Consider the following 11,446-nt stretch of genomic DNA (forward strand, 5'->3'; position numbering starts at 1 on the left):
GGCCCAGTAGAGGTCATGTGCTGTGTTCACTGATCGCTTCATTTTCAGGCCCTTCTAAAAGGAACGTCATCATGGAGTCTCATAAAAAGTGATGGCTCATGGTCTACATAGCTAGCTTAAGTTCTTCCTTACAATTCACTGCCAGCGCTAACATGGTAGACTGGGAGACAATATGTCTAAAGACCTCTACTCTCCCCCTACCCCATGCATTTCTACACTTCTTCCCCACGTCTCCTGAATATGAAATACTCTAATTGTGTTATCTAACAAAGCTCTGACTAGACACTAAGACAGTGGAGTTAACCGCAATGGGGCGATTCTGCATTCACCAAATCTCACTTGTTAAACTCTTTCAGATCCCAGACTGGACCAATGCATGTCACGTCTTTTGTATTGCAATATGCATGATGTGTCTGAGTGAACTAGATGTGTTACAAATATAGAAACGATATGTGACTCAGTTTGTAGTGGACTTTGTGGCTTGTTTGAAGAGAGTTAATAATTCACTAGTTGACTCTCAAAGAATCTTCGAAAAAAAGCCTTAGTATTGACATCATCAGTAGGTTATATTTCTTAGGCATCAATCAGTAAGTATTGCTTTTAAGATTTCACCATCCAGTCCAATACCAAATTAATTTTGTTTTATTTACACCATCAGCTATCCTGTGGGTTTAAACGACCAGTAATCCTATGTGAAAACTTCAAAATGGTATTTCCAACATGCAAAGTGAAAAAAAGATCAAGGTAAGCATCCCCCAGTGGCCCCCCCATATTTTCAGGGGCGCCGTGGTTAGATCAGATCAAGAAAATTAAACGAGAGGTTTTCAAGTTCCAATAGGGCGGAGCATAGTGACGACGTGTGGTAAACGTTGAGTAGATGGAGCTGTCTGCAACAAACCATTGAAACTGTGGACTGCGATGAGAGACGGAGGACCCACATTTTTTTCTCATGGATAAAACACGTCTGACACCTTAGATTCCGGCGTTGCTATATCGATTTGAAGGTTATAACATCGTTATATGTAGCATATGTAAATCACTTCATAACATTAAAAAATCGTAGAATTAAATGAATAAATTAAACACTGTCAACGCTACAGACACACAGCAGTCTGACTGTTGAACAGAGGATCGTTTTTTTTTATTTGTTTTCCCCCTCGCTATCAGCTGCTTGGATTGTTTGATCACTATGTCTGGAGGTGTAAACATGGATGAAGACAGCAGAGGTAGGACAATTCATTGACCATTTTTATTAAGCCATGTTCTTGTGTATGAAATGAGCTGATTGACTGAAGCCTGTGTTTGATCCGAATAAGTGATTAGAAAAAATGTATCTTTGGGTTGCCTGTATTAATCAGTGAAATTATTCAAGGTTAGTGTTACTATAACGATACCTGGGGATTTATCTGCTCCAGGCAAGTAAACAAGCAGCAAAAAAAACAAATCCCGTTTGAAGTTTGACAGTCTATCGGCAAAATGTGTGATGTCCATGGATGTAATGTTACATTTACTGTTACACCGCCTAACCCTTATCGGTGCTTGTGCTTTATAAAGTTGTCCGCAGGGTGACGAGATCTAATTATTTAGACCGTTTTAAATTTGTTATTGGCTGTGACTTATGAAATGGAAACGCTGTCAAACAAACTTCATCATAGTATAGCTTTTCTTTGAAGGGACCAGCTGTAAATAGACTATAGCCTAGAAGTGAAGCAGTGCGATGCATATTTTGCCAGTTCAGTGTTTGATCTTAGTTGGCGATGCTTTGAAGTGAAGAACGAAGACACTGCTGTGCTTGACGGTCGAGAGCGTGTAATTGCTTTTTTGTGTGGCGGTCGCCAGTGGCAAGAAAACCATAGGCAACGATCAGATGAGCGTTGACGAATGATAGGATAACGTAGGCTACAGTTTCCACTCCCGTCCATTTGTTATTTAGGTATACATTCTGGCTTAACGTGCGGATAAACCTAAGAAGTCAGTCACTCGTAGCCTACAATAAACGCACACAAACACACCTCAACTCATCGTCGCTGGAAGAGGTTAATCTTTCGCTTGACGGGGGCAAAGAGATATTTAGACTAGTGTATCGTCAATGTATGCCTTAGGCACCAACAAATGGTATCACTGGCTGGACATGGTTGCATTACCAAGTAAACATAACAATTTCAAATAGAAGAATTTGTCATTCTAATTCATTATTCATTACACATGCCTTTGATTGACTTCAGACAGTGCTGTCCCATCATGCCATCCATGTCAGCAGTTAGAGGAGAGAGGAAGCATTGTCTCTTAAATCAATTTCAATCCCTGGTTTGTGTGAGTTGATACGAGTCAGCAGCTGGGAGGTGAAGTATACTTTGCACTTATGGCACTGGAATGTCATGAAATCTCCCAGATTAAATCCTGTGTGCTAACAGAGTGGGGGTAGTAATGTGTGAGCATGTTGCCTTTCAATATTGCATGTGTTGCAGCAGACTGAGATTGTATCTCAGTCTGACCAGTGGGCTAGAGTCCCCTTCTTGTCTAGGCTGGAGTGGAGAGTTATCATAGAGCTGGCTTTGTGCACGGGCACTCAGCTATGTCCTCTGGTTCACGTGGCAGGCTATCTGTGCAGACAGTCATATTGCCTTGTGATCAAACTGGAAAGATTTGATGCTAATCAAATGGAAATGATTTTGCACAGGGCTGCATCGTGACCACTGGGTGGGCATTGTGGTATCTGATCATGTCATGGACAAAAACAATTAGAGGACAGGACGTTTACTGGCTTTGTTTGTTGTCTGTTGTGTGTTTCCTTTTTATTGTAAATGGAAGACAACAAGTAGCCGTTACATTAGCGAAAGAAAAAAAAGCTTTTTTAAAATGAACAGCCCTGCACAGAAAAGTTGACTTTACCTCTCCTCCTCTCCAGAACAAGATCCCCATTCTTTTAGTCCTATGTGGAAACATATGGGGTACTCTGTAGAACTGTAGAACTGTTTGAATATAAGAAGGGTCACTATTGTACCAGGTCCTCGCCAAACACGGAACCATTTATTCATGAGAGACAGTGGTCGCTTCAGGATGCCATCCACTTACTCTGGTCCTGCCAGCATTGGGTCTCAAGCAGTGTGGTTCGCATGTCACAGCTTTTGAAATCTGCATGAGGCAGACTGGCTCATCTGACACACCGTCTCTGATTTGGTAAGTGTTGCCTCCACGCCACAGCACTGTGTGATCAATCACACAGAAGGCAGTTAAAAAGCCCATTAGTCTCCACACAGCCACCCACTTACAATGGAGGTCATAATGGGATCTGGTGTAATTAGAGCACGTGCGAGATAAAGTGTTTGGATTGCCGAGTGATTTGTACGTTCTGTGTCCAACCCAAGCAAGGAGACAAATCAATCCAGAGTGTTATTCATACGGGGTGACGGAGACGGTGAGCACTTGTTCTCTCTCGGATAACGGAGTTATCTTGCACAGGAAATAAGCCGTTCAGCAAGGTGTCATGCCGTCATATATCACAGTCTCCTAGGCAGGGAGCGTGCTGTTTCAGATGCATATCACACGGCGTGCTCCGTCCACCATCGGGCACATGAGACACGAACACTGAGCTAAAGACACTCCTGAGGAATACACTGTGCCCACCCTACAACTGTCTCAGCTCACAGCTTTGATTTGTGCACCACATGCCTCATAGAAAAATAAAGAGCTGCTGTATTCGCCGCTGTGGAAGATGGCCTGTAACTCATTACTGTTTATTGCAATCAGGGTCTATTTATAGATTCAGTGTGGAGTCGGGGTGGAAAATTGAAAACAGACGTGAGAGCTATTCGGTCTGGGAATGGTGAGAGCTTGCATGAGGATGTTTTCCGCCCTGGGATTCGGTCTCTTTGGTTACAGTCCATGTGTGCAAGGGTTTTGCTAAGGCGTGTCTGACGTCACCGGTTCAGGGGAAAAATTTTGCTTTTTGGCGTGTTTCACATTCAGTGGGCAACTGCCAGGGAACTGTGTATCATGATCCCAGACAACCTTAGTAATTCATTGACTCAGTGATTCTTCTACTTCTTCTTCTTCTTCTTCTTCTTTTTAAACCGTGGGAATGGACATTTGTGTAGGCTTCTTCCTCCTATTCTCTTCAGGCTGAAAGTTGGACTGGGAAGAGGGGGTGGGGACACCACGCCAGCCAGAGGGGACAAAATGTGTGTAAAATCCCCCCTTTCAGCGAAACAATCTTATCAGAACGGACACTTTGCAAACAGTGCATTCGTCTGTTGTCCCACCCATAAATAAATGTTCTGTGCTTGTTTTTTTTTCCCCTGCCTTTTCCACTTGGTCTTAAATGTATTAACTGGTGCATGGAAAATAGTGAGCAGTCTGTCATTTATGCACGCCACATGCATCTCTCTGCATGGAGGACCTCTTGCCTCCATTCTTTGACAACATTAAATAACACGCCCTGGCCTGGTTCTAACCGTTTTCATGGGACGGGTAGGTAATCAGGGGAGATTGCACAGACGGCCCTCTGGAATAGAGTTATTGATACTGTGGGCGCGTTGGCTCATGGTCTCTCACGCTCTCCCTGGGGTGCTGTCTGGCAGTAGGCACGGCACTGTGGGCAGCGGGCATCACCTCATCAGCAGTGTCATCATCTCTCTCAGCACGCCGGCGAAGCCTTCCAGCTGGCGTGTCGATGCCAAGCGAGGTCAGGACTTTAAGCTGGAGGAGATGCTTGCCTGGGCTGAAGCTTTACGCACCTAGCCCTGTTGCTGATAGACATAAGCTCACTCTCTCTCCATTCTTCTCTCTTTCTCTCTCTCTCTCTTTCTCTCTCTCTCTCTCTCTCTCTTTCTCTCACTCTCTCTTTCAAAACCCTGTTTGTCAGCTGCTAAAAGAGATGCAGTTCGTTTTAAAAGGATAAAAGGATAAAAACATTACACGTGCAAAGAGCGCCGAGAGCCGCTGTAGGCATCCGCCCATGATGTGTCATCTGTGGACTTAGCGAGAGATTTAGAGAAGCATCCTGCTCTGTTTGTGTAGGCTCTCAAGCTCGGATTTACTCTGCGCATTTTGCCCCGGCATTCATTTAGACGCGGGGTTGTTTTTCAGCGGAGATATTAGGTAGACGTGGCCTCGGAGGAGGAGAGGCGTGCTCATAAATGGCAGCAGTCTTACTGGCCCTGCACAAACATGTGGGATTGATTTGAGGCAGTGCTTAAGGAGGGGTGCGGGGGCTTCCAAGATGTTTTCTTTTGCCGTGAAAACGGCCGGGGGTGGTACACAGCAAAGTGCTCTCTGTTTGGGACGTGGAGTGGCGTATGTATGTTTTCCCTCTCTTTGAGGGGGCGAGAGAAGTGAGAAAAACACAAAACGGCGAGCAAACCGCTGGATGACTTGAGTTTCGCCGTGATGGAAACTCTTGCGGCACAGGCATCGCGGGGGAAAACAGCCCCCCTTGTTAATGGCAGCGTTTCAGGAGAGGGCATCAGGGAGACTGATAGTGAGGGGGGAAAAGAGGGAAGTGTGTCCAGCCACAGGGAAGCCCAAGCCTGTGGACCCCTAACCCCTCTGGAATGCCAGAGCGGGCGACCCTCAGCATGCCAACATTCTTTTCGGGTTGATCAGTCAAGAGTAGAGGCCTGACCTGAGGAAAGGGCAGAGCTGCCATTACATAAGAGAGCCCATGTGTTCTAACCTGATGAATATGTGGTGATACGCACTGATGTGAGACACCAGCTCACACTATGGTATTAAAGACACGCTTTGGGATGTTGGGGAGCTGTTAGCTTTGACACCAGCCACAATAACTGAGTCGAGAGGGCTGTTTATAATTTTCAAAAGACGGTTAATTTCCTGTTGTACAGCTGTGGCTTTTAATGTGGTGTGGAACTGAGAGGTCTCATTGGTTTTGTAGTTTTCCTTATGCCCCAAATGTCACAGATGGACTCACCGCAGTATCTGGTTCCTTTCCAGGCACTGCCATGTTCACACCAGTTCAACCCAGACTGAAGGTTTTGGAACAGCAGTTTGAAATTAGAGAGGAGACAATAGCCTCCTCCCACCCAATATGTATTCAATTTACAGCCATTTCCTCCCTCACTATTTCCCCTCAAAGATGTGAGGACAAAAGCACTGTTCATATCTGGTGATGAAGCTATAATTCAGTGATACCACCATCTTCTGCAAGAATGAGTTTATTTTGAGTTGTTGTTTTTTTCAGTTCAGTCAGTTTAATTTTAGATTGCCATCTCATTTGTTTAATTGATGCCGGTTTCCCCTCTCTACACTAAGCTTGAGCAGATGTGGCATTATTTTCTCTCTGCCTCCTTGCTAATTGTTTTGTTTTATAAATAAACAGATTTAGTGGAAGTAAGAAGATCAAGATAGCCATGAGGGGTTCCGAAATTAGGGGACTTTTTCTCTCTCATTTGGCAATCTGGTCTCGTTTGATTATGCAGAGTCAAGTTCAGTTTGTTTGCCTCTGCCTGTGTCTCATTGGTTAATTAAAATAAAGGCAAGGCAAGTTTATTTATGTAGCACATTTAATACAGAGGCCATTCAATGGGCTCTACATAAATAAAAGCAGAAAGAAAAATAAAGATGAGTGTTTAAGAGTGAAAAACACTGAAAAAATATAATTACCTGTGAGTAAAAGACAGTAATATAATGAAATGATAAATAATATAATTAAAAGGTATAAAGTGCATAAAGTAGAATAAAAGCCCCAACTGTGTGTTTGCCACTTTTGGAACAATGAATAAGCCCAAGATGAATGGAGCAGTACAAATAGAGCTCAATCATAGGCATATGAAAACAGAAATTCTTTCAACCCGGATGTAAAAATGGCTAGATTTGGGCAGTTGCAACATCTTCTTGCAGCTTAGTACAGTTGTATGTAGCATAACAGCTAAATGCTACTTCATCATGTTTAGTTTGGACTCTGGTTCTACTAGCTGACCTAGAGTCCATGGATCTAAGTTTATCTTAGAGATATGTTCGGGGCTAAAACCATTCAGTGATTTATAGACTATTAGCAGCTTTATTAAAATCTATTCTGTAACAGACTGGAAGCCAGTGTAAAGACTTTAGATCTGGAGTAATGTGCTCTGTTCTCTTGGTCCTGGATAATAGTCCAATGGTACATTTTTGGCTCATCCAATTATTTATTTGCTCTAAACATTGACACAGTAAGTCTATTGGGCTGTAGTCATCTGGCCAGGGCGCCAGATCTATCTGTCTATCATCTGCGCAACCATGGTAATCAGTTTTGTTGTTCTGTCGAATTTGGCCCAAAGGCAGCATTTAGAGACTGAACAGAAGAGGTCTGATCCCTGGCATCCCCAAATACAAAGAGGGCTAATGAGCCAAGGACAACAGTGTCCTCAGTTTCGTCATCTCTCTAAATGGAAACATATGGGCTGTAGGTGCTGATCTACTTGTACTGTAGTTAGAAGTGCTGTTCAGTACAGTGTCAGCATACATGAAGGTAATATTAGAATGTCTTGGTCGTTGCTTTTGTGTGACCTAACAGTAGGTCAGCTTCTTCCATACCCTGAACACGGGCAGAACACCCAGTCACAGGCAGGAACAGCATAATGGAGTTCCAATGCCATTAGTCAGACACCTCCCCAACAACTCCAGGATGACCTCACCCACATTCAATATAAGATCTAAGCCATATATTTTTTTATCTGGAAACAAGTCCACCCATATCACTACAATTTACCTATGACATCATCACATTTTAACTGACTGATATATTCCGTCAATACAAAATGCATTGCCTCAGATTTCCATTCCTTTAAACAGGCCTTTTTACAGTCATTGCATGCAGGTGTACACTTGAGAGAGAGCCTGACTGACTTGACTCGGCTATACTGGTATCTTGCTGAATGACGGCTACAATCTATCAACTTCAAAAGGTTGTACTTAGAACTCAGTGTGCTTAATGATACAGGGATAGAATTTTACTCAGCCCTGTTTTCCCCCTAAGAGTGTAACATATTAATATATGGCCTAAATGCATTTCTGAAAATATAGAGATGTGCATTTGCTACTGCAGGAGCCGCTGGTTCTGAGTATAATCATGACAGCTAAAGTAGGTTAGTGGTGAGCGCTTGGCCACATCTGTGTGTGTAGTATTCTCCCTGTGCTATAGCTTGGGATGAGGCGGTGGTTAATCGCTGTGAATGCGCCGGCGGATTAAAGCCAGCTGGCAGCCCACCCGGGCCACAGGAAACTGGGTGAGATACGGTTAGGGGGATTAGGGACAAAATGTAGATTATAGCGGCTGTTAGGAGCCATGACTTGGGCACGTGGCTCTCTGCCGCCCCTCGGAGCGGAGCCTAAAGCCTCTGTGGGGTGGTGTGCCAGAGAGGCAGTCAGCGGGGGGAATTCCCACTGGATGTGGACACTGCTTCTCTCTCTCTCCCCCCCGTAATCTCCACCACTGTCCGAGCTACTCAACTAAGCACTCGTGGACTACATGAAGTGTTTTTGTTGACGTCCGCAGCTGCTCAGCAACGACTGTTTGCTGTTTATCTAGTTTAGAATGTCACGTCTTTCTCATTGAGATGGAGGTCTTCCTCAAGTAGGCATTTGAGCGTTTGTAGACGGGACTCGTGAGGGGATGAGACTCAAAGCTCCCTGAAAATAAAGACAACCTCCCTTGATTGACAGGACTACTTCCCTGGCATGGACATTTATAAATGATATATCTTTTAAATGAATTGTACCAGAGCATGCTGTATGCAAAAGTGTAGAATTTCTGCCAATGCATATTTGCATGCCCCAGCTGTTCATCCATTCATGGTGATGTGTATCATCTCATCAGAGAAAGAGTTGAATTGGAGCTCCATATCTCAGCTGTGCTAGACTGAGACATTACATGGTTTGAATGATCACTTTCTGTTCTCCAGGGAACATGATGAAAGCCCTATACTCCTCATCACCATGGGCACCACTATATCTCTCTTCACACTGTGTTCTTCCTCTACTAGTATGGCTTAGCACTCTAATCATTGCTGCATATTAAAATGAATGACTTACTTCAGTGATTAAGTGTGCAGTTCACACTGTGGGATGTGACAGCTGACCGAGGGTCAGTGAGTCGCACAGTATTTAAACCCTTTGAATTCGAATAAACTTAACATTTTTAATTAAAACTGAGTTATCCACATTCTCTGACTAATTTAGGAGCTAAATATATGACAAAAAAAGGCCGTGGGGTGTCTTTTCCCACAATTAATCTGCAGTTCCCAATGAAATTCCAAATACAATTTTTGGCAACCACCCTCAGGCGTTCACTCTTCTATGGAAAATGAAGATTGTAGATTGCACTTTAAGGAGCGAATTTAAAATTTTCATCATTAAATAACCACAAGCCATTCCTTTTAAATAAAATATTATTAAATAATATGGCAGACTGTACTATTTATCATAAGCACCACTGGGTAACTGAGGTGAACTGTGCTAATTATGTCATTGTTCTGTTCTGCTGGGCTGCAGATATAATGGCGGTACACATTCACCCCATTGTCATGAAGTAACGACACAAAGGGAGAGGAAATCCTCCCCTTCACCCTCTCCCAAATGGCTCCCTGTTCTGGTGTAAAATTACATAATGCTCTAGAACAAAACCTGATCACACCTCCATGTATGTTATTCGGGGTTATTCCGATGTCGCCGATCTCTCCACAATCACCCACACACTCACAATGGAATGAGCATAGCTTGGATGCAAAGCAGTCATGGAAGAAATGATGGAAGTACTTGTACACTTCTACACTTGAAGCAGCCAAATCTTACGTAATTCTGTCCTCCTTAACGTCACAAATTGTTATTATTCCATAACAGATTTGAAGCTGATATTAAGTACAAAATAATTTTTTTTTTATTAATATGTTGCACATAATTAGAGTTAGAAATAGAAATATACCCATAAAAAAAATTGAAATATATCCATCATGCTAAATGCCTATAACCTTGCTGACACACCCTATTTGACCAAAGACTACAACTTTAGATAAGACTGCCACTAAAAACCTGTTGACCCTTAATTTTAACCGTGGAGTTGAGTGAGAAGCTGTAATTATTTCCGGAGATTGTAAGCAGACTGTTTACCTAAGTGGTACGAACCTGGGTAACCACAGCAACGTGCTCTTTGTAAAGCACATATCATTTCCTCCCTCCAGCTGAACACCTCAGCTGGCTCATTGGCTGGATTAATTAGGGCAATCAGAGTCTTCCTCTCGGGTTGCCTTCCAAGGCTGGATTTGCCCACGTTCGCTCAGCCCCATCCGCTTTCATGCTGTGGATCGAAGACGAGGGTGTCCTCTTGGTTTTAACTTAAGAGAAGTGAATGTGTTTTTTCCCCTAATCTAATTATTAATGATCTTAATCTAATTATTTCCTTCTGAAGACACTTTTGCCACAATCACAACTCATTAAAACTGTATTGTCTACTGTTTCATTAGAGGTTTTTATCCTTTGATGTATACACATTCAAATGTGACATTGACTGTGCCGTACGTAAAACACATGAGTTAGCGTGTTGACATGAAGCTGATGCCTTCTGTCACTATGTTCCCCCTACAGTACCTGAGGACCTCTCTGTGGAGGAAAGAGATGAGCTGTCAAACATACGGCGCAGGAAGAAGGAGCTCCTGGATGACATTGAGGTACTGGATTTGAAATCTAATTTGGCCTGGACTGATTAGTGAGGTTCTGAAAGCCCCCCCCATTTTTTTTTTTGCCGCTCCTTCCTATTCCCAGCAGGAGACAGACAGACTAGATTTGGCCGCCGTTGCATGAATGCAACCCTTGTTGAGCGGCTTGATCTGTGTTTACGTTTGAAGTGGAGGAACAAACGTGATACCCAGTTGTCTGTGTTCTAATCCTCAAACTCTTTGAACATTAATGGTTTGGCATTCAGAGCGTGCTCACAGAACTTGGTTGTTCATGTGTTTGTGCCGATCTTTGATATGCTGTTTTTAAGCATATTCAAATCAACAATTGTTATACAGATAGAAAAAAAACACCATATTTATTGTAGAAACAATTTTAATGACATCAGAGCATTTTTTTTTATATTCTACACTATGCCTTTCTTTTGCAGCGGTTAAAGTTTGAGATTTCTGAAGTAATGACTGAGATTGAGCAGTTGACATGTGTGGGAGAGAGGTGAGTACATCACGGAGTTCTCCGTTTGTTCTCCGTTTGTTCTCCGTTTGTTCTCCGTTGGTTTTCCGTTTGTTCTCCGTTTGTTCTCCGTTTGTTCTCCGTTTGTTCTTATGATCACAGATCTTATGAGAGACAAGAGTAGTGTGACTGACCTGGAATCTGATACGCTTTCTCTCCTCTCCCTATAATTCTACAGCAAAACTACACAGAGAAACAAACAGATTGCAGTTGGGAGGAAGAAATTCAACATGGATCCCAAAAAGGTTAGATGTCATTGGCACTGCAG

The 11,446-nt window shown here is 43.1% G+C and overlaps 1 protein-coding gene across 1 annotated transcript; it reads left to right on the forward strand.

Annotated features, from left to right (window-relative positions):
* Positions 1–884: 884 nt before the first annotated feature.
* LOC122130090 (cytohesin-3-like) lies at positions 885–11,430 on the forward strand (the record flags this gene model as incomplete). The annotated part of the gene is made up of 4 exons (XM_042704774.1): positions 885–1,226; positions 10,576–10,658; positions 11,096–11,160; positions 11,357–11,430. Coding segments are annotated over exons 1-4 (259 nt in total), but the record flags the coding sequence as incomplete, so codon positions are not given.
* Positions 11,431–11,446: the final 16 nt, after the last annotated feature.

Source organism: Clupea harengus, unplaced genomic scaffold (genome assembly GCF_900700415.2).
Source record: "Clupea harengus unplaced genomic scaffold, Ch_v2.0.2, whole genome shotgun sequence".
Taxonomy (NCBI): domain Eukaryota; kingdom Metazoa; phylum Chordata; class Actinopteri; order Clupeiformes; family Clupeidae; genus Clupea; species Clupea harengus.